The 23,745-nt window shown below is 33.7% G+C and overlaps 1 protein-coding gene across 1 annotated transcript; it reads right to left on the reverse strand.

Moving 5' to 3' along the window:
* Positions 1-18,175: 18,175 nt before the first annotated feature.
* LOC114391534 (uncharacterized mitochondrial protein AtMg00810-like) lies at positions 18,176-18,889 on the reverse strand. The gene has a single exon (XM_028352531.1). The coding sequence runs from the start codon at positions 18,887-18,889 to the stop codon at positions 18,176-18,178; it is 714 nt and encodes a 237-aa protein (XP_028208332.1).
* Positions 18,890-23,745: the final 4,856 nt, after the last annotated feature.

Genomic DNA, 23,745 nt, shown 5'->3' on the forward strand with positions numbered 1-23,745 from the left:
AACTATGTAATCGATTATAAATAACTAGTAATTGATTAAACCAAATGAGGATCTCTCTGCAAGGTCCAAATTACTTGTGTAATCGATTGCCAATAGCTTGATAGTCGATTAAAACAGAGAGTTTTATGCATTGAAGAAATTTCTAACTTTAGAAACAATCTTCTTACCTCTACATGAATAAATGTTTCTTGGTTGTGGCATCGTAGTGTTGTACACATTAACATGCATCATCTTAATCATCTAGTACGAAAAGACTTAGTAATTGGTATTCCAAAACTCAAGTTTGAGAAGAATAAACTATGTGAAGCTAGTAAAAATGGGAAGTAAGTTAAAAACTCCTTTCAAAGCAAAAACATTGTTTCTACTTCAAAACCCCTTAAACTACTTCACATTGATTTATTTGAACACATCCGTTCATATATTTTATTTTCTAATTCATATTCCAATTATTAAAATAGTTTAGTAAAAAATAGCAATATTTAGTATTCCATTACTTTTACATTTTTAAAATAAAAAATGATTGGACAACATCTCACCCTAACATACATTTCATCTACTATAACTATATATCCAATTTTGTTTGTTTTCTAAATATTGTTTGTTTCTATTTCTTAGTTTAAAAGTTCTTTTGGTGCAATAATAGATTGATTGACCATCACTCTGTGAGTCGTCTAGTGTAGTCTTATTACCCGCATACAAACTATAGAAAATTTCAATACTGAAACTAAAAAAATATAGAGTTTTTATTGATTTGTATTTTCTTTTTATTTGATTATTAAATTACATATTTGAAATTAAAAAAAATGTAACCAACAAGTTGAATTGAACTAAAATATTTAAATTACAAAATATATATAAAATTACCAATAATAGAACAAAATATTTTAAATTTGAAATAATAAACAATTTTTTAAATGCAAAGAATATCACATAAATTTAATGTTGGCTTAAGCCTATAAGGTAGGGGAAATATTTCTTTCAATGGCCTAGGATGCGATACATGGAACATTGCTTTGGCTGACCCGGTTCTTGGATATCCAATTCGATGCGTGTGCGAAAGGAGACAAGACGACCCTTAGAATTTTTTTTCTTTCACACGATGACCAATATGCTTTGTTGCGGAATTCTCCAAATAGTCCTTTGTATGCATTGGAGACACTTTCCAATGTATACTTGGGATGTATTTAGTTCCTGTACTCATGGTGACCATGCTTACAAGAAGCAAAAACATGAGAAGAAGGCATGTGCAAATTTTAGAAATTTTTGGAATTTTTTTGAAACACAACGAGCCGAACCTCTCTTGGGTTTATTGCCTCTTGGACCAAGAACTATGTATCACATCAATCGAACTCAAGAACGATATGAGCATTTTCCTTTCTTTGTGTGTCTCGAATGTAAGCATTGTTGTGACTTGGCTCCCACTTTTGTTGAACAATGCCTTACACCTTATATATGTTGATTTTACTAGCGCACTTATTGGAAGATTTCTTTATTTCTTTAGCACTGAATTAATTGGCTTAGCAAGATTGGTGGTCACGTGTCCCTATCATCGACCGCCATCTGATGCAAGAGTCCATTTTTCTTGTGGAATCACATTGAGCCAATTAATTGCTTATTGAACATAGACTTTATCCTTGCATATGTTGAGTAGTTATATACATACAATTTCAATATTGTGAATAATACAAAATGAAGTGATATTCAATATGAAGAGAAAGAAGTTTGGTACTCATCCATATTGATAATGAGTTTTTTGATGTCATTGTTCTTGAACCTCCTCATGTAATTTTGTGTCATGTGTCGAATGCATAACACATTCACAAAATTTTGTGACATCCACCCACTATCACATCTTGAGTAAGCACTATTTACTGACTCGTGCCTGTCTGAATCAAACTAGACCATGATGTAGAGTGACGTTCCTTTTTAAATTTGGAAGGAAGAAGAGCCATGCGTCAACTGTTTCACCTTTGACAATGGTGAAGGCTATTGGAAGGATTTTATTGTTGTCATCTTCTGAAACTGCTAGAAGGAGGGTCCCTTATACTTTACATACAATCATGTTCCAGTGACCTGAATCATGGGTTTGCAATATTAAAACCCATCGATACATAGTCTGAAACTCCAAAAAGGACGATGGAATTCCACAAAACCCTCTACTGGTTGACCTCCTTGTGGCGGCATTGGCAATGTTTCCTTCTCCACGACCATACCATGAAAAAATTGAAATATTGCTTGCAACAATCATGGTAAATCGTGGAACGATCTTTCCCAGTTGTCATAGATATTTTCAATGACCTTTTTCTTTTCCAACCATGCTTTTCGATACATAGTAGTGTATCCTTTAGTGCTTTTGGATAGTGATATCAAGGCTAGCACTGAAGTTGATGGATCATTTTCAATCAACGTGTGGATGCTTTTACTAGTGAGCAGATACTGTAGCTTTGGATGATCTTGTGAAATTGATGGATTTGAACATGTATGGGTTTCATAGAGCTTTCTTATTTCCCACTGCTTACTTACAAGGATGTATGCTACCCTGCACCTCCAAGCACAACTATCATCATCACAAATGATAATTAGCGTCATTAGGTTTGATAGTTATGTCTTGTAGTTAGCTCCTTTGATCATACGATACTATTGCGAAGCATGTTGTACTTCTTATTTTGTTAGAAAATGCATCCCTTCAAAGAGAGTCCTCACCAGATATTGGACTTCATCGAAATCCAAGTTATGATCATACACATCCCTTCAAAATTATGCATGTGTGGTGGTGTGTAGTAGGGTGGTACGGTTATTATTGGATAAACATGCTTAGCTTTTTCCTCATCATCTTCTTGGGGTTGATTGCGTAGAACTTCGTCTTCATCCTCACTAAAGGGACCAACTTCTTCGTTAGGTAAGCCAGGCTATGCTGTAAAGTCAGGCCAGTTTGGTTGGGTTGATGTCGTAGGCTCTACTGTAAGGGTACTCAAGTATAGGTGATGTTGATCCTTAGTAACACCAAATATTTGTGAGTCTAACAAATTGGTGGAAAATGGTTCGGAAAGAAGTTGAGTAAAAGAATATGTGTTTGGTTCAAATAAATTTTGTTATGGTTGTGTTAAAACAAAAGCGTCTTGGGTTGCATCGGATGTATGTGAATGATGGAACTGAGGATAATACTGAGGTTCATGAGATATTTGTTAAAGTTTGTGGTGGGTGTTAGTGTTAACTCGTTGGCAAGTGCACCAAATTTGTCACAAGTAGTAAAGTACTCAGAAGTCCTAGTGTTAAATCCACAGGGACTTTGTTTGTACTTAGATTAATGCAAACCCAATTTATAATCAAGAGATAAGAATTTTAAAATAACGAATAAAGAAAGATAGAAGATAAGGTAAAGATTTAAAAGAAAAGATAAAAGATTTAAAGATAGAAATAGAAGATAGAAAAAGATAAGATAAGAAAAGTGAAAGATAAGAAAGATAAAAGATTAAAATAAAAAAAAGATAAATTCAAGATATGATAATGTTGGGACCTGACCTGCCTTGTTTGCCTAGGATGTATGATTTCATGATTTTTCTTTATCAATTCAATTGAATGTATCCTACCCACATCTATTCATTTACTTGCCCCTGATACCTCACAATGACAAGCCTATTTTATTTATCTATCTCCCAAATGCCTTTGAAAAGATTCAACAAATAAAATGCATGAAGTCTGAATTCTAGATGTTTGCAAAAATGCATGGGCATAAAATTATCATTCTATGTCTAGCAATGATTTTCTCATGATATCTTTTCTTTTTGTTTTATTAGAAGTTATCCCCTGTCGAGCTTCTACCCCCTAAAACTAATGCATGCATATTTTCTTTAAATCTTATTTAGAAGTTATCCTCTATCGAGCACCTAACCCCTAAAACAATGTAAAGATGAATAATGCATGAAAGATAAACAGAAAAGATAATAGGATAGAAAACACATGGTATTGCATTGATAAATAGTGAGAATACATCATACATCACTTTAGCTTTTAGGCCTATCAGGCCCTAACTAGGGATTTAGCCTCTCATGGCCATTGAGGGCTTTACACTGGATGGGGTATAAGAACTGATGGAAGAAAAAAAGGATGAAAGAAGAAAATAAAAAGAAGGATTTCCCCAATTTGAGATACTCAGGCTTAAGATGTATTCATTAGAGAGCTCTGAGTCTCCAGGGTTGTGTTTTCCCTTGGTCTGGCTCTCTATTTATAGCTACTGAAGCGCGTCCTTCCTTGCTCAGTGTAGACTGGATCACACGCTTAGCGAGCTCCTCTCGCTTAGTGCGTTCTGTTTCTGTTACACTCACTTAGTGTTTGTTGCTCACTTAGCACGGGTGCTGAGTCTTGCACAAAACGCCTTCGCTTAGCGCCTGTGTCTTCAGTCGCACTCAACGTGAGTTGTGTGCTGAGCGAGGCATCTGGGCTGGGTCTTGTTGCTGATTTCTTCTTTTCTTCATTATTCCTCCACTTTTTGCTTTTAGTGCCTCCAGTTTTTATATCTATAGTCAGGATTTGAAAAAACATCAATTCTTAACAATTAAGCACAAATAACTGCTAAATAATTATTTTTAAAGACAATTTTGCTTTATTTTCTATCATCAATAGTACAATTATTTAGCGGTTATCAGTTGGCTGGATGTTTGCATCCAATTCAATGCAGGTAATAACTTCATATTGGCGAACAACAAAAATCATACCTTTGATGTCTTCGTTATCAACAATTTGTATTGCTATAAACTTGAGCATTTTGTACCCCACTACTTGTGGGTATCAAAATGAAAGATAGCATACTTGGTCCAATTGTTGAAGTTGGAGCCTTTGGTGGATTTTTCTTTTCAAGGATTCAAGTGCATGGCCTTGCTTTCTTTGAAAGAACATCAGGTGGGGGAATTGAAACAGATCCCCTTCATCTGTTTTGATTATTTGACCATTGTAGTGCACTAACCAATTGATAGATGAGGATGACATGTTGTGTAATAGAGAAAGAAATATGACAAAGGGTTTATGTTTGCAAAGTTGGAAGGAAGTAACAAAGAAAAAAAATGTTGTGTGGATGTGTAAAGTGAAGGTGAATATGGCCTCTATATATAAGGGTTAGGATTAAGGGTTTGCAACCTAGGGTTAGTGTTAGGGATTCACTACTACAAAAAGTAGATTTAACATCGGCGGCTTAACATTGGTTGTTAACAAAACCGATGTTAACGTAAACATGGTGGCATAATTGTAAATACTGTGTATCCGTTAACATCGGTTTTGTGAAAATCTGATGTTAACGAAGTGACATTACCATCGGTTATTGGAAAACCAATGTTAACATTAATTAGTTAACATCGGTTTTCCAAGAACCGATGTTAACATAAGTTTGTTAACATCGGTTTTTTTCGGAAAATCAATGTTAATGTTAACATCAGTTTGTTAACATCGGTTTTTTTTTTTTAAAAAAATGATGTTGAACTTAGATTTTGAAAAATATTGTGAGCCGTATCTTGCTCGCGCTCTCTTTTTCTCCATCTAAGGTCTCTGTTCTCTATCTACCTTGAAGCTCTTTGTTCTCCATCTACCTTGAAGCTCTCTGTTCTCCATCTGAGCATCATTTCGTCTAAGCTTGAGCATGGTTTCCGTCTCACTCAAGCATCGTCACAACTCTCTACTTCTTCTCCTTCGCCACCTTACCTAGGTATGTTTCGTCTAATCCTGTATAAATATTTGATTGCATTCATCTATTGCACACTTAGTGAAGTAGACATGGCTAGGCTATCTCATATTTAACGCAATATCCCTTACCCTTACTGTGTTCTTGTATAAGAGGTGCACCCCGTAGGGCATTGGATAGTTGATCGTGCGGGTGCGATTAGGCTAAGATCTAGTAGGGACCTCCAATGTGTTTAAATCCACTTCTATGAGCAGCAAACTGTATGAGAATTCCATATTTTTGTGCATGAGACTTGGATTTGTGAATAACTGTATGAGCAAAAAACTGCATACTTAATGTTAATATGCCCTAATACATTCTTCTCTAAAAAGAATATCACAAGCATATGCATTTTATTTTTATCCATAGGAATTGAAGACGACACCAGAAAGTTGACAACACTCGCTATCCATAGGAATCAGTGATACTCTTTCTGAGTCACCAGAAGTTTACAATCAGAGTGTTTTCTCTAGGTATGGCTATTAAATCTTTAAACCATGGCTACTCATATCCAATGCCCTGATTTTGATGGAGAAGTATGCTTTGACGGAGTGAGTTTGGGTTTTACCAATTTGCAGAAGTGAGGGTGGGCTTGGATATGTATCTGCATGCCCCTAAACCTACTTTGAAGTCACACTTGTATATGGAAGCATATTTAGGGAGAAATGAGATTTTAAGAAAAGCGAATCTTAACCAAATTTTGTGAATGAATGATTTAGATTGAAACTAATGAAAACAATCTTTGTAATTTTATTATTTATTTGAACCCTTTTTTCTTGCAATGCTTTAATTACTGCTATTGCCAAATTTTCAGAAGGCTTTGCAGCCTCTATCTCCTTTTGAGCTGCAAGTAATATACTTTCCAAGGTACTTACTCCAGCCTCTATTTCCTTTTGATAATTTCTCTGAGGTACAGTAAACATGTCTTGCTACTCTCAATTGTATCTTTATTTAGTAAAAATTATAGACTCTGTTAATGAGGGTTAACTTCAACTAGTAGGATCAAATTTTATCTACTTAAGCCCAGTTTGAATAATCTTTTTAACAAGAATTTATAAGATAAGAAAATAAAGAGGTTAAATGAATTAAACATCTCCCATTAATTTTTTAGAAGCTCCCTAATCTAATTTGTCCAGAAGTTAGGTGCATAAGTTGATTTTCACTTAAGGGAGAAATTTCATTCATTTTACCTCCTATTGTTTTTCTCCTATAAGTGTTTGTTGAGAAATTTATCTAAATGAGGCCCATTGGTATGTCATTTGTAACTTTAAGTACCATTTCAAATGGCTTATGCTATGTCATAAACTTGGAATGCAACAATTTTTCCTCCCCATAAATTTTCATGTACCTAAGTCCCAAAAAAGAAAAAAAATGTTGGCTCTGGTGTAAGCCAAAACTGCCAAGTTGTCTGTGTAATCATTGTTCTTGATCAATTTCTATCAAATTAATGCCGCAATACTTCATTGAAAGTTTTAAATAAGCACATGCTAGCTGGAAGTTGATAGTTGGTTTGATATTAACCTTTTGAGCTGCAAGTAATCTACTTTCCAGCTTTCTTAATAGCTACATCTCTATCAGTCACTAAGGAAATAGGTTCTTTGCGCAATGCTTATAGCTCCTCTTTCACACCTATTAAATCTGAAACAACTGTTGTATATCTTGTAGAAGCAAGCTTCATGATGAATCAAGATTGATTCAAAGAGTTTTGATGATAACAAAAGCTTCATGATGAATCAAGAGTGATTCAAAGAATTTTTTATGATAACAAAGGTGATGACAAAAAGCTCAAAAGTCAAGAACACTTCATGATAACAAAGATGATCTCAAGAATCATAGAATGAGTTCAAGATTGAATCAAGAACACTTCAAGGTTCAAAAGGAAATTTGATTTCAAGAATCAAGAATCAAGTTTCAAGATTCAAGTTCCAAGAATCAAGATCAAGATTCAAGACTCAAGATTCAAGAATCAAGAGAAGACTCAATCAAGATAAGTATTAAAAAGTTTTTTCAAAAACTGAGTAGCACATGAATTTTTCTCAAAACCTTTTACCAAAGAGTTTTTACTTTCTGGTAATCGATTACCAGATTATTGTAATCGATTACCAGTAGCAAAATGGTTTTCAAAAAGCTTTCAACTGAATTTACAACGTTCCAATTGATTTCAAAATGTTGTAATCGATTACAATGTTTTGGTAATCGATTACCAGTGTGTTTGAACGTTGAAATTCAAATTCAAATGTGAAGAGTCACATCCTTTCACAAAAAAGCTTTGTGTAATCGATTACACTGATTTGGTAATCGATTACCAGTGATAGTTTCTGAACAAATCAAAAGATGTAACTCTTCAAATAGTTTTTGACTTTTTCAAATTGGTTTTAAGTTTTTCTAAAGGTCATAACTCTTCTAATGGTTCTCTTGACCAGACATGAAGAGTCTATAAAAGCAAGACTTTATTTTGCATTTCAAAAATCTTTTCCAATTCATTCTTTACAGAAGCAAATTTTCCACATTGATTTCAGAGTTTCTTTGTCAAAAGCTTTCTAAACCTTGAAAACTTGTGCTACTCATCCTTTTCATTCCCTTCTCCCTTTGTCAAAAAGAATTCGCCAAGGACTAACCGCCTGAATTCTTTTTGTGTCTCTCTTCTCCCTTTTCCAAAAGAACAAAGGACTAACCGCCTGAATTCTTTTGTGTTTCCTTTCTCCCTTGTCAAAGAATTCAAAACAACACAGTCTGAGAATTCTTTTGATTCTTCCCTTTCCCATATACAAAAGATTTCAAAGGACTAGCCGCTTGAGAATTCTTTTGTATCCCCATTCACAAAGTTTCAAAGGTTTAACCGCCTAAGAACTTTGTCTTAACACATTGGAGGATACATCCTTTGTGGTACAAGTAGAGGGTACATCTACTTGGGTTTGACTGAGAACAAGAGAGGGTACATTTCTTGTGGATCAGTTCTAATGGAGGGTACATCCACTAGGTTGTTCAAAGAGAACAAGGGAGGGTACATCCCTTGTGGATCTTTGCTTGTAAAAGGATTTTTACAAGGTTGAAAGAAATCTCAAGGACCGCAGGTCGCTTGGGGATTGGATGTAGGCACGGGTTGTTGCCGAACCAGTATAAAAACTCTTGTGTGTTTGTCTCCTTCTTTCCTACTCTTTTAATTTCCGTTGTGCATTTTATTTTCCGCTTTTACTTTTGGTTAAGTTTCTCTTCTACTCCTTATTCACTTAACAACATAGTAAAAGCCTTTAGAAGAGTAATTTTTAATTGGTAAAGGTTTAAGAATAATTAATTCAACCCCCCCTTCTTAATTATTCTGAGGCCACTCGATCCTACAAGTGGTATCAGAGTAGGTTTCTTGTAGAAAGTCTAACCACTTCAAGATTAATAGCCTCTTTAGATTCTTTGTTTTTCAAAAGTATTTTTAGGAATAGGTTATTCCAAGATCATGATGAAGATCAAGTCAACTTGTGTCTCATGACAAAATCTCATGAGAACAATAAAGAAGATTCTGTAAGGAAGAAGTGGTTCATCGACAGTGGATGTTCCAAGTATATGACAGGAGATGTATCCAAGTTTACAACCATTTCCCCCAAGTAAAGTGGACATGTTACATACGACGACAACAATATCAGTAAAATCTCAAAAGAGGTAACATCTAAGCCATCTCTATGAATTAAGGTATGATTAGTATTTTCAGTTAAGTTTTTTTTTTGGATAATAGAAAATAATTGTTGAAATTGTTTGATTGTGTTTACAATGTTTAATTAACTATATTTAGTTTTAATTTTGAATATATATGATAAATTGAATTTTGTTTAAATTGATTAATGCTTGAATTGCTTATGTTTTGTTTGTTTTGACATGATAGAATAATTGAATTAAATAAATAATTACCATGATATGTGTTGATGATTGTCATTTGATACTTAAAATTTAGTTTAAAAGAATTTCAATATACATGATTGATTTTTGTCTTTGGTAATTGTGTCCAACTTTTTAGAAGTTTGAAAATTAAAATTTGGAAGTTATTAGAAGTTTGAAAATTAAAATTTGGAAGTTATTGGAAGTTGAAAGTTGAAAATAGAAGTTAGAAGTTAAAAATGGAAGTTACTAGAAGTTGAAAGTTGAAAATGGAAGTTGAAAGTTGGAAGTGGAAGTTATTGGAAGTTGGAAGTTGAAATTTGAAATTTGAAATTTAAAATTTGGAATTTGGAATTTGAATTGAAATTTAAAAAATTTGAAATTTGAAATTTTTTTAGAAAGTATTGTGCATAGTTAGTTGATTGTTAATTAAATTTAATTAATTTGAAATGTTTAATGATTGATTGTGCTTGAAAGTTATTATGATTTTTTATATTAAAAGTTATGTTGATTATTTTGATAATATATAATTTTAAAATGATTATGCATGATTTTTTATGTGATATGTGATTAGTCATTTATGAATGGTTATGTATGGTTTTATATCTCTTGTATGATTCTTGCATAATTTTTAATATGACATGTGAATTACTTGCTTAAGGTTCATTCATAAAGTTTTTCAAAATCCATTATGTTATATTTATTTATTTTTATATAAGAATTTTCATATATAAAGTATCTTTTTGATTCTGAAAAATGTGTTATCAAGCATGAGCATGATAAAGATATTGAACATGTAGGTTTCAGAGAAAATAATGATTACATGATTGATTGAGTTCTTTGAACTTTCTAAGTTTTTAAATTATCTTTAACAAATATGAATTTTTAATGATGCCTGTGATCTATATATCCTTCAATCCTTGTATAATTCTTGTTTGATATGTTTGAATTACTTGATTGATTGTTCAAAATTATTTTTATGCTTTTCAAAATTATTATATTTTATTTCAAATAAAATTATTTTAATATGGCGAAACCTTCTATGTTAATAAAAAAACTCATCTTGGTAAGTGTTGATAGTCAATTAGCACTTAGTCTTAGGAAAAAGGTGACTGTGTTTTAAAATTTGTAGATACTAAAAACCAACCTGTAGACATCTTCACAAAACCACAGAGTCTTAGACAACTGATTTATGTTTTGATGACTTATGACTTATTTGTTGTTTATGCACATATGCTTCTATTATAATGTGAGGATAATTTATTATCTTGTTTAATTATTATATTTTGTTTTTAATCCTTGTATTTGACTATGTTTTTATGACATTTGAGCACTTATTATTTCTTTTTAATATTTGCTTAGTATGACTGAACAATTATGAATTATGCTATATGACTATGGTTTTTCTATATTTGATCTATTCATAGTTCTTGCTTCATGGTTCTTGCTTCATGATTTGGTTTATATTTTTCCATGAATGTTGTGTGGATGCTTAGTTGTATTTGTATGATTCAAACTTGTTACGCACTATGGCTTTTTGTTGATGCCAAAGGGGGAGAGAAATAGGGATTAAATCAAGAACTCACATGAGTAATCAACTTAATTTTAAGAGAAGCATAAATTCAAAAACAAAGGGGGAGAATGAAAATTTATGTGAGTGATCGACTAAGAAAAAATGTGTGTGTGTGTGTGTGTGTTTCTTGATTTCAAAAGTTGTCATCATCAAAAAGGGGGAGATTGTAGAAGCAAGCTTCATGATGAATCAAGATTGATTCAAAGAGTTTTGATGATAACAAAAGCTTCATGATGAATCAAGAGTGATTCAAAGAAGTTTTGATGATAACAAAGGTGATGACAAAAAGATCAAAAGTCAAGAACACTTCAAGATAACAAAGATGATCTCAAGAATCATAGAATGAGTTCAAGATTGAATCAAGAACACTTCAAGGTTCAAAAGGAAATTTGATTTCAAGAATCAAGAATCAAGTTTCAAGATTCAAGTTCCAAGAATCAAGATTAAGATTCAAGACTCAAGATTCAAGAATCAAGAGAAGACTCAATCAAGATAAGTATTAAAAAGTTTTTTCAAAAACTGAGTAGCACATGAATTTTTCTCAAAACCTTTTACCAAAGAGTTTTTACTCTCTGGTAATCGATTACCAGATTATTGTAATCGATTACCAGTAGCAAAATGGTTTTCAAAAAGCTTTCAACTGAATTTACAACATTCCAATTGATTTCAAAATGTTGTAATCGATTACAATGTTTTGGTAATCGATTACCAGTGTGTTTGAACGTTGAAATTCAAATTCAAATGTGAAGAATCACATCCTTTCACAAAAAAGCTTTGTGTAATCGATTACACTGATTTGGTAATCGATTACCAGTGATAGTTTCTGAACAAATCAAAAGATGTAACTCTTCAAATAGTTTTTGACATTTTCAAATTGGTTTTAAGTTTTTCTAAAGGCTTCTAATGGTTCTCTTGACCAAACATGAAGAGTCTATAAAAGCAAGACTTTGTTTTGCATTTCAAAAATCTTTTCCAATTCATTCTTTACAGAAGCAAATTTTCCACATTGATTTCTGAGTCTCTTTGAACTTCTTCTTCTTCTTCTTCCTTTGTCAAAAGCTTTCTAAAGTTTTCTGGTTTTCTAAACCTTGAAAACTTATGCTATTCATCCTTTTCATTCCCTTCTCCCTTTGCCAAAAAGAATTCGCCAAGGACTAACCACCTGAATTCTTTTTGTGTCTCTCTGCTCCCTTTTCCAAAAGAACAAAGGACTAACTGCCTGAATTCTTTTGTGTTCCCTTCTCCCTTGTCAAAGAATTCAAAACAACACAGTCTGAGAATTATTTTGATTCTTCCCTTTCCCCTATACAAAAGATTTCAAAGAACTAACCGCCTGAGAATTCTTTTGTATTCCCATTCACAAAGTTTCAAAGGTTTAACCGCCTAAGAACTTTGTCTTAACACATTGAAGGGTACATCCTTTGTGGTACAAGTAGAGGGTACATCTACTTGGGTTTGACTGAGAACAAGAGAGGGTACATCTCTTGTGGATCAGTTCTAGTGGATGGTACATCTACTAGGTTGTTCAAAGAGAACAAGGGAGGGTACATCCCTTGTGGATCTTTGCTTGTAAAAGGATTTTTACAAGGTTGAAAGAAATCTCAAGGACCGCAGGTCGCTTGGGGACTGGATGTAGGCACGGGTTGTTGCCGAACCAGTATAAAAACTCTTGTGTGTTTGTCTCCTTCTTCCCTACTCTTTTAATTTCCGATGTGCATTTTATTTTCCGCTTTTACTTTTGGTTAAGTTTCTCTTCTACTCCTTATTCACTTAACAACATAGTAAAAGCCTTTAGAAGAGTAATTTTTAATTGGTAAAGGTTTAAGAATAATTAATTCAATCCCCCCTTCTTAATAATTTTGAGGCCACTCGATCCTACATATCTGGCTTTGGCTACCTCAAGTTGTGCCTTGGCTGCAACACTTGATTCGTATGCAGCTTCGCTAATACTTTATGTTATCATACTTGTTAATTAAGATATAGTTAGTTTATCTCTAATAAATTATTATCCATTTTATACTTATAACCAAATGCTTCCTTTTTAAGGCACCTAATCTCCTTGCAAACACAAACACCATTAGCCCTGCAGCTCTCAATCCTGGGAAAGGTGTAAAGGAGTTGAACTTATTCAGCTTTGCTGTGTGATATTGATTTCCCTTATCATCCTCAAGGACAGTGGAATCCTCTTTATTGACGCAGAATGAACTTCAGAACCACCTCTCTCAATTAAGGTGATAAAAAAACTACCAAGGGGGAAGTTGACTTTGGTAAAAAACGATTTATCCAAAGACCTTCCACATTACCACTTCTATGACACATTTCCTTACTCTCATACATTGCACAAGACTCAACATTCTCATTATCATTTCTATTTTGTCTAGTTGAAGGTGAATGTAATGATAGTAATGCCATTCCTTCTTTCTCCCTAGTTAGCTCCAAGTTGTAACAATTTTCATTCTCCGTTGAGTTATTTTTCCAGTGTTGATGACTGTTGAGAGAATTTATAGGTCTTATCTGTGGTTGTCTGGGGGGACATGCATCAAATCTCCCTTCAGATATTTCAAGCTTATTTGATTGCAAATACTGTCTGTAAAGGCTATTGTTCTTTGCATAGAAGGTTATTGGAGTGGCATCAATTCCATGTACCTTGGTACCTGGCTCAAAATCTTTAGAAGCCTCTCCGATTTGAGACATTCTTGTTCCAACATTCTTAAATTTTGCTTCTACCATAGACTGAAAATTTGATCTGAACCCTGCATTTTTTAGCTCTAAATATTCATTCTTGTTGCACTTGAGAAGTTTCTGATCTGGCTGTTGAAGATGATGATTAGGATTTTCAAGGTTAAGAGCCAAAGACTTGTCCTCATCTTGAGTTGATTGTGAGCATCCTTTGATCATGTTTGAAATAAAGTTCATGAATGAGCTATCCAGTTTAACATAGGATTTAGAACATGTTTCTTGAGTTTGCTTTTTGAATTTTTTACTCCCAATTATCACTTGTTGCAACTTGCTTCTCTTCCTACTTGCCAAAAACAACCCAGAACTGTGGAAGCTTTCAACACTTAAATGGCACTCTTCCATTTTAGTTTCAATTTTTTATCTTCTTTATAACCAAATGCTTCCTTTTTAGTTTCAAATACTTATAACCAAATGCTCCGAAAAAGCACTACACCACAAGCAATATCAATCAAGCTATTCCATCCTAACTCCCTCCAAATTCAACAACAAACATTGATAAATGTAAACATGTTATGATATCATACATATATTACTAAACCGAATACACATCAGAAAAGTATAACAGTAACAACTAGAATAGAACAATTGCTCAGGCTTGCAATTGGCCCTTTTCTCCTCGACCTGTTTCTCTATGTTGTTAAAGAAACTTCCTAGTTACTGAAGAGGGGTATGTGAATTTACATGCTGTAAACATGGGTAGAGACAAGCCTCTCCAACAACATAAGGGAGAGCATTGGGCATTGTCGTTTCCTTTTTTATGTTCTTTTTCTTAAAGAATAAACATCTTTGATGTTAGAGGACAAGAGAATAACTGTCTAGATCTAAATCTGAAATAGATTCAATTTGTGTTATCAAATTTGCATCTTGATTCTTTAGTTGAGTCATGAACAACTAAAAATGAAAGTCTTACCATTTCTCCTTTGCTTGTAGCTTGCATAATTTCTGATGATATATTGGCAGTTTGCGGCTTAAAAACTATAGGTCCAGATTTGCAAATTGATTTTGCAGCAACTTGATTGAGTTTTCCAGGTAGGGTTTGGCATCATCTTTTCTTCCTTTTGCTGAGATTCTTCCTTTGCTTCTTTTTCCTAGATTTCTTCCTTCATTTTGTTCAATTAACAAAAACTTGTGCTTCTACTTATGCACGATGGCTCGATCTCATACTTATCCATCATCAGTGCAAAATAATCCCTTGCTTTTTCTACTGCTCCTATACTTATGCTATCATCATCTGTGTTGATAATCTGTGTTGTCCCCCCATTGTTAATTTCAGCCCTAACTTAATTCCAGTTCCTAATATTTACCTATCATTGTTGTTGAAAATTTAGGACTACATTGCTTAAGGATTTGAGATACTCCAGAACTTGAATTTGAATGAGTGGAGATAATTGTCGCACTCAGCACACATTAGCTTTTTATTAACACATATATATAGTACAGAGAAAGAGAGAGAGAGAGAGAGAGAGGGAAAAGCTGCCTTTGGATAAGGATTAGATACTTAGCTTCCCACACACTCAACATGACAACACATAAAGTTGTATACACACTCAACCTCACACACACACAGACACTCAAAATAGCCTTTTACCTACACATTTATGTACACAATACAATTGTCTACAATATATATTTAACAATTGTTGATAATCTGCGTTGTTTCTTGCAGGAAGTAGCTGCAGAGGTGGTTCAAAAGTTGCAACCACGTGAAGCACCAGCTGTGTTTATTGAGGTGAAATCTGAAGACCAAGGTATTTATCCCATTTTGTTTTGGATTGCTTAGCCTAAAACCTTGTTAGTTGTTACTATAAATTGAATTCACTAAAAATGAAATAAAAACTATATGAGAAGTAAGGATTTCCTTGAAGTTTATCTTTGGTGGTACTCCTAGGCTTAAGATGTCATAGTCTATGTAAGAGATTTGGAGTACTGTTTAGGAAGGTTTTAGATATGCACCACCTTTTATGGCACACTGAACTTCTATGTCAATGAGACCAGTCCATCATCATTTATGAAGGCCATGAGAGATTGATTGAGCATAGTTTTTGAAAGGAAAAAAAATTGTGTGGCGGATTCTTCGAAAAGTTTGAGTGTGATTTGTGATTCTAAAGTGTTTGTGAGGGGTATATTCAGAGATGTGTAAGAGAGCTAAACACAAGTGATTGATAGTTACCCAGTAAGCAATGACGTCTCTAGAGTTAATTTAATTTAATATATTATTTAAATTGATCGAATTCAGTCTTAACGGTAAAGAAAAATTGTACATGCTTATTCATTTATTTATTTTATCTGATTATTGGTTTTGGAAAATTATTTAATACATGATAAATAAAAATTTTAAGAATTAATTGAAAAGATATTTATTTCTATACATTGTCAATGTAATTTTTTAATATAAAGTCATAATAGCTAGATTAGTTTTTAATGACTTTATTGTTTTATTTTTATAATTTTTTTCTGTATCAAAAAATATTTATACTCATAAAAAAGTCATGGGTACCTATAATACTGTAACAAAGCATTATTCATCTGGTTTATCTAATTAATATTTGCACCTTCCAATTTTGTTACTCCATATTTTTAAAAGAAAAGTCATATTCTAACATCATAAGTTTTATATTTTCTAGATGGTATTATGTTTATCATTTTATATAGACAAGAAAGAAGTGTTCCATTTGTGTAGCAACTTCCAAGAGAAGACTAAAACTTTATAAGGAACACTATCTTAAGATAAAATAAAAAATTAGAATACAAAGAAGCTGAAAAAAAAATACTAAAATTAAGTTGTCCAATCTTTACTAAAGTAGTTGCATCCTAAAAAATAAGAGAATATTTTCCCTTAAAAATTAAAAATTGTGTTGAAATCATACAACCATTATGTGACCAAATCATAAATTTTTAGCACATATTTAAAAACACAAAAAACATAAATTCATTAGAAGAAAAAGAAATAACAAAATACCTATATTTCCCTATCAATAAAAGTATAATTGCCATGAAGCATAGGATTTCTGTATCCCTATACAAATTCATAAAAAATATATAAATATAACCAAACACGGACTAGAATATGATTATTTATAGAGAATATTTATCAATAATTAAAATGGAAATTTTAATGTGCACATTCAAATAACGTCATGCAAGAATTAAAGCCTAAAAACAATTTAGTGCTGCAAATGTCTATCTATATATGTTCCTAGAACCTATGGACCAAATGATGGAAAATTTTTAATGTGCTGCAAATTTATTGTAATTCTAAAATTCAAGTATAAAACAAATACAATATGATTCCCCTAGAAAACATTCCTATTCATGCAATTATGCGGAAAAAAGACAATTAATTAAAATTTCACACAGTATGCACACTTTAGAAAGCCATATGCATATGGACTTTGAGATTAGTAGAATTATTGATGTTTCGTTTCTTCCTACTACTAACTAGAGCTTTATCTTTATTTGGTAAAACTGAGATTCAGTTAGAAAAACTAGAAGTTGTTCATGCAACCATAGATAGATAATACAGTCACAAATTAAAGGCAGTTGTTGGGATGTCTAACCCTAATATCATGTTTGCTTGCCAATTTTGCTTAAAAAATTAAATGAAGTTAAGCATTTTTTAAATTTTAATTGTCTCCATTGATATTAAATAAACATATTAGATTAAATAAAATTGAGAATAACTAAATATAGTTAGTATTAAATTGATTGAGAATAAGAGAATAAGAGAAGATAAAAGAATTGATTGAGAAAATAGAGGGAACTTAGAATTCTAAATTAAAACTTTCTGCACTCTCATCATCTCATTCATGATCACTAATATTTTTATACACTGCACATGTAGCTATAACAACCTTCATAGTTGTCAAACTAACTAACTCCTAACTCCTAACTAACTAACTGAATTACAGCATACATCAACATCCCTCCTTAATTTTGATTTGTCAAGGATGTCACTCCTAACTTGTCTCTCAATTCCTTGAACTTGATAGATTTCAATGGCTTAGTTAGTATGTCTGCAACTTGATCTTCAGACCTACAAAACTCCAATTCAAGCTTCTCCTTACTCACTTGATCACGCAAGAAATGAAACTTGGTTTCAATATGTTTACTCCTGTCATGTGCCACAGGATGCTTAGCTAAATCAATTGCTGATTTGTTATCCATCAACAACCTTATAGGACTGCAATTTCTCAAGTTTAGTTCTTCCATTAAAGCTTCCAGCCATAGAGCTTGACAGGCTGCCATAGCAGCAACAATATATTCTGCTTCACATGTTGACAAAGCAACTACACTCTGCTCTTTGAGCACCAAGAGATTGGTGATGTTCCAAATTTGAAAACATACCCAGTAGTGCTTTTCCTATCATCCTTATCACCACACCAATCTGAATCACTATAACCAAACACTTCTCCTTCTATATTCTTCTGACTGTAAGGATATAAAATGTCAAGATCCAATGTTCCTTTCACATACCTCAAAATCCTCTTTGCTGCCAAGAAGTGAGGTGTCTTTGGTTTCTCCATAAACCTACTTATCAACCCAACACAATAGGCAATATCAGGTCTGGTGTTACGTAGGTACCTCAATGAGCCTATAATTTGCTTGTACAAAGTAGGATCAACTTCTTTCTCATCCCCATCTATTTGCAACTTAATTCTAGTTTCTGTTGGTGTGATAACAGAATTGCACTCCATCATATTGAACCTTTTCAGAATGTCTTCTACATACTTCTTTTGATGCATGAAAATCTCTTTACTGGTAGAAACAAATTCAATACCCAGGAAGTATGATAGTTCACCAAGATCAGACATCTCAAATTCATCTATTATTCTTCCTTTGAACACTCTTGTATCTTCTTTACTACTGCCAGTCACTAGCAAATCATCTACATAGAGACATATTATCAAAAACTCACTAGAATATGTGTTTCTGACATAAACTCCATGCTCAGTAGTGCACTTGGTGAAATTCTGTTGGACTAGGAAGCTATCAATTTTCATATTCTAGGCTCTAGGAGCCTGCTTGAGGCAATATAGTGCCTTATTCAACTTGTAAACTTTATCCTCTTGTCCTGCAACTACATAACCAGGTGGTTGAGTTATGTAGAATTTTTCTTCAAGTGGCCCATTCAAAAATGCTGACTTCACATCCAGTTGATATAGAGACCAGTTTCTATTGCAAGCAGTTGCCACAATGAGCCTAACAGTTTCAAGTCTTGAAACTGGAGCAAAATCCTCATTGCAATCCAAGCCATGTTTTTGCAAAAATCCCCTTGCTACTAATCTTGCCTTATACTTGGACTCATCTCCGTTAGGCTTTACTTTAGTCTTATAGACCTATTTCACATCAATTGGTCTTTTTCCTTGAGGCAAATGGACTAACTCCCAAGTCTGATTCTTCTCAATTGATCTCAATTCTTCTTCCATAGCTGCTCTCCAACGTGAACTTTGTGAGGCTTCATCATGAATCATTGGTTCTGATTCAGCAAGTAGAACAAAGTGCACAAAATCCCCTTCGCAGTGATTGCTGTATCAGGATACAATTCATATTCTCTGAGTGTTTGTGGTACTTGTCTCTCTCTTTGTGACCTTCTGAGTTACTCTCCACATGGTGGTACATCCTCTTCACTTTGTTTGTTTTCAAGGTTCACAATCACCTTTCTTTCACCATTGTCAACAACATTTATTTCCCAATTTCAGCCCTTTGTTTCATCTATCAAGACATCTCTGCTAATCACAACCTTCCTCTTCCTCATTCTAGGATCATACAACTTGTAGGCACCAGTTGGATGATATCCAATGAGTATCATTGGTTCAGCCTTGTCATCAAGTTTCTTTTTGTTCTGCTCAGGCACATGCCTAAAACACAGTGAACCAAATATTCTGAAAGGACTCACACTAGGCTTCTTTTCTGACCATGCTTCTTCAGGTGTGTATCCCTGCAATCTCTTAGTGGGACACTTGTTCAGAATATACATAGCAGTAGAAGTTGCTTCTCCCCAAAAGTAATGAGGTATTCCCTTCCCTTTCATCATGCTCCTGGCTATGTTCAGAATGGTTATGTTTCTTCTCTCAGCAACACCATTATGCTGAGGTGTATAGGGAGATGTCACTTCATGAATTATCCCATCTTCATCATAAAATACTTGAAATTCATGTGAGTTATACTCACCACCTCCATTTGTTCTAAGCCCTTTGATTACCTTATCACTTTGTTTTTCACTCAATAACTTAAACTTCTTAAAAATGTTAAACACTTCACTTTTTTGCATAATGAGATAGATCCACATTTTTCTAGTAAATTCATCAATGAATGACACAAAGTAACTGTTACCTCCTAGGGATTTCACTTTAAAAGGACCACACACATCATAATAGATCACTTCAAGCTTTCTATTGGATCTGATTGGAATTTCTGACTTGAAAGAATTCCTTGGTTGCTTTGACACACAACACTCAACACATAATTGTTTTGGTATCTCAATTTGGGAAAGACCATGAACCATTTTCTTACTTTTCAATTCACTTAAACTCCAGAAATTTAGATGACCAAACCTATGATGCCACATCCAGCTTTCATCACATATAGAAGCAGCCAAGCATTGAAATTCTGCAATCTGAATTCCAATCTTGAATGTTCTATTTCTTGACAAAGAGGCCTTTAGGATCAACCTCCTCTTGCTGTCAAATATCGTCATTTGACTGTCCTCCATCTGCATTGAGTAGCCCTTTTCTAGCAACTGTCCCAAGCTCAACAAATTATTCTTCATATTGGGAACATATAGCACATCATTGATAAATGAGTGTTGTCCATCCTTCCTCTGAATCATCACCTTTCCAATGCCTTCTACAGTTACAGAGTTGTTATCTGCAAACTTGATCTTGCTCTTCACCTTATCATCAATATTTACAAACCACTCTCTATGTCCAGTCATGTGATTGGAACAACCTGTGTCAAGATACCACAGATTAACATTGTATTCTTCTGAGTTTGTTGTTGCCATTAGTAACACTTTATCAGAGTCAGAATCATCATCTTGTGCCAATTGAGCCTCATCTGCATTTCTTGGAACCCTTTTATTTCTGCATTCATCTGCAAAATGTTCCCATTTCTGACAGTTATAACACTGAATTCCTTTCTTGTTGTATTTCTTTTTTCCCACTTTGTGATTCCCTCCATTTTTCTTGTCAGTTTCTTCATTCTGGTTATGATTTCCAGAACTGCTAGAGCCCTTACCTGACCCCTTCCACTTATTGTTCTTCCACTTTCCCTTTCCCTTCTTATTCTTGCCACCATCATAGTTGTTCCCTTTGGTTGTTTGGGCTTGCATAGCTTGCTCAGCTGATCTTTGTGAATTTCTTTCATTGAGCCTCATCTCTTAAGCTTCAAGAATTCCTTGCAGTTCTTCAATCTTCATTTCTTCAAGATTCTAGCCTTGCTCAACTGCCACCACAATATGATCGAATCTTGGTGTCAAGGTTCTTAATACCTTGTCAATGATCCCCAAGTCTGATTGCTTGTCACCATAAGCATTCATTTGATTTGTAATTGCCAAGATTCAAGAAAAGAACTCACCACTGCTTTCTTGATCACTCATTTGTAGAAGTTCATACTGCCTTCTCAAGGTCTGCAACTTCACCTTCTTGAGTTTGCTATCTCCTGCATAGGATTTCTCTAGAGTATCCCATGCCTTCTTTGCAGTATCAGCAGATCTAATTTTCTGAAAATTATCTGCATCTACACACTGATGAATAATGAACAATGCCTTTGCATATCTTTTCATCAAATCACAGTGAGCCATCTTCTGTGCATCAGTTGGGTTCCTGTCAAGTTCTTGAACCCCTTCTTGCACCACTTATGTGCATCAGTTGGGTTCCTGTCAAGTTCTTGAACCCTTTCTTGCACCACTTCTGTCACATCTTGAAATCGAAAGATTACCTTCATCTGAGCACACCAATCATCATAGTTCTTGCCTTTGAGAACAAGCATAGATGCTGGAAAATTTCCATTCGAGGAAGCCATCTCAATTTCGTTATCCAAGGATCTTGAACCTCTGCTCTGAATACCAGTTTGTTGGAACAAAGAAGCTCTTCACACACACTCACACAATGCACTCACTCACTCTATGTTAGAGAATAAGAGAAGATGAAAGAATTGATTGAGAAAATAGAGGGAACTTAGAATTCTGAATTAAAACTTTTTGCACTCTCATCATCTCATTCATGATCACTAATATTTTTATATACTACACATGTAGCTATAATAACCTTCATAGCTGTCAAACTAACTAACTCCTAACTCCTAACTAACTAACTGAATTACAACATACATCAACAAGAACAAGCTAAATGATAGGCCTATAGTTATCTATAGAATCTGCCTCTGAAGTTTTAGGAATCAACCCTAACATATTAGAATTTAAATTTTGTAGAATCCACCCTAACTTCAAACATTGCAGCACTGACTGATAGGCAGTATCTCCAACCACATCCTAGTAGTGCTAGAAGGAACATCTGATTAAACCATTGGGCACAGCAACACCCTCGCTGTTCATATGAAACTCTACAAATTTAACCTCCTCCTTTAAAGGGATGTTGGTTTAAAAAGCATTGTCTCAACCTCTTACCAAGCTTTGAATGGTCCGATCTACAAGGTTGTTAGGGATACAAGAGTTGTTGCACGCATAAATATTGGAAAAGAAATCCCATACCTCTGCTTCGATCTGAGACTCTAGCATTCGATCCCCTTTACATAGCGAAGATAGTCCTTTAGATACAAGACGATGGAGTGTTATTCTAAGAAAAAAAAGAAGTATTATGGTCTCCTTGAGCATGCCAATTGATTCTCAATTTTTCTCGCCAGAAGCATTCCTAAAAATGCAAAGCTATTTGCAGCTCCTGTTGTGTCAGAACTTCTTGATTAAATAATGCATCCGAGTGCCCCACATTCACAATATGTTGTTGGATAATGTCCACCTCATTGGTAGCTTAAACCACAAGCTGGTGGGCATTTCCATACACATTTTTAATCCAGGTTTTTAATTTACACTTTAACATTTTAAGCTTTTGTTGCAAAACAACCATAGGACAACCTAGGACTTGACATGACCAAACTTTTTCTGTAACATCCCATTTTTTGTGAATTAAATTAAGGTTTTTCATTTAAAATTAATAGAGTTTTAGAAAAATGATTAGGTTTTTATAATTAAATAAATATAGAGAAATAACTTTATTAATTAAAATAATGGTTTGAGAGAAAATAAATATGATATTTTATTTATTCATTTGATAGGAAAGAAAATATAGTTTCTTTTTATAAAATAAAAAATAAATAAATAAAATAAATAATTGGTTGTGAGTATCCTAACTATAAATAAAGACATGTTAGGTTAGTTTTGAGACTGACGATAGCTTCTAAGGCTTTTCTTCCTCTCAATTTTGTTTTTCCTTTTTCCCTCTCAAAATCCTCTCTTTTTCCCGCATATACTCAAACCTATCTCGGTAAAATGACGACCCTAAACTCATTCACCGTTGGATCATCGTGAAATTTAAGCAACACGTTCGCAACTCAATTCTGAGCATTCTCACTGTTGGAAATTATGAAAACATGTTGGATCTGAGAGAAATATATTTTGCATCGTAGCTTTTTTTTTTCCGCAGAAACCCAAAACTGTCTCAGAAAAATTGCGATCCTAGACTCGTTAACCGTTGGATTATAGTGAAATTTTGATAAGTAGTTCATGATTATTTTCCTCTCATTTTCACCGTTGGTATTTACAAACTAATATCTATGGATGGAGAAATAATCATCGCACATAGACAGTGGAATGAAGGCTCCAATCTCTTCTCCTTTTCTC

Source organism: Glycine soja, chromosome 17 (genome assembly GCF_004193775.1).
Source record: "Glycine soja cultivar W05 chromosome 17, ASM419377v2, whole genome shotgun sequence".
In the NCBI taxonomy this organism is placed as follows: Eukaryota; Viridiplantae; Streptophyta; class Magnoliopsida; order Fabales; family Fabaceae; genus Glycine; species Glycine soja.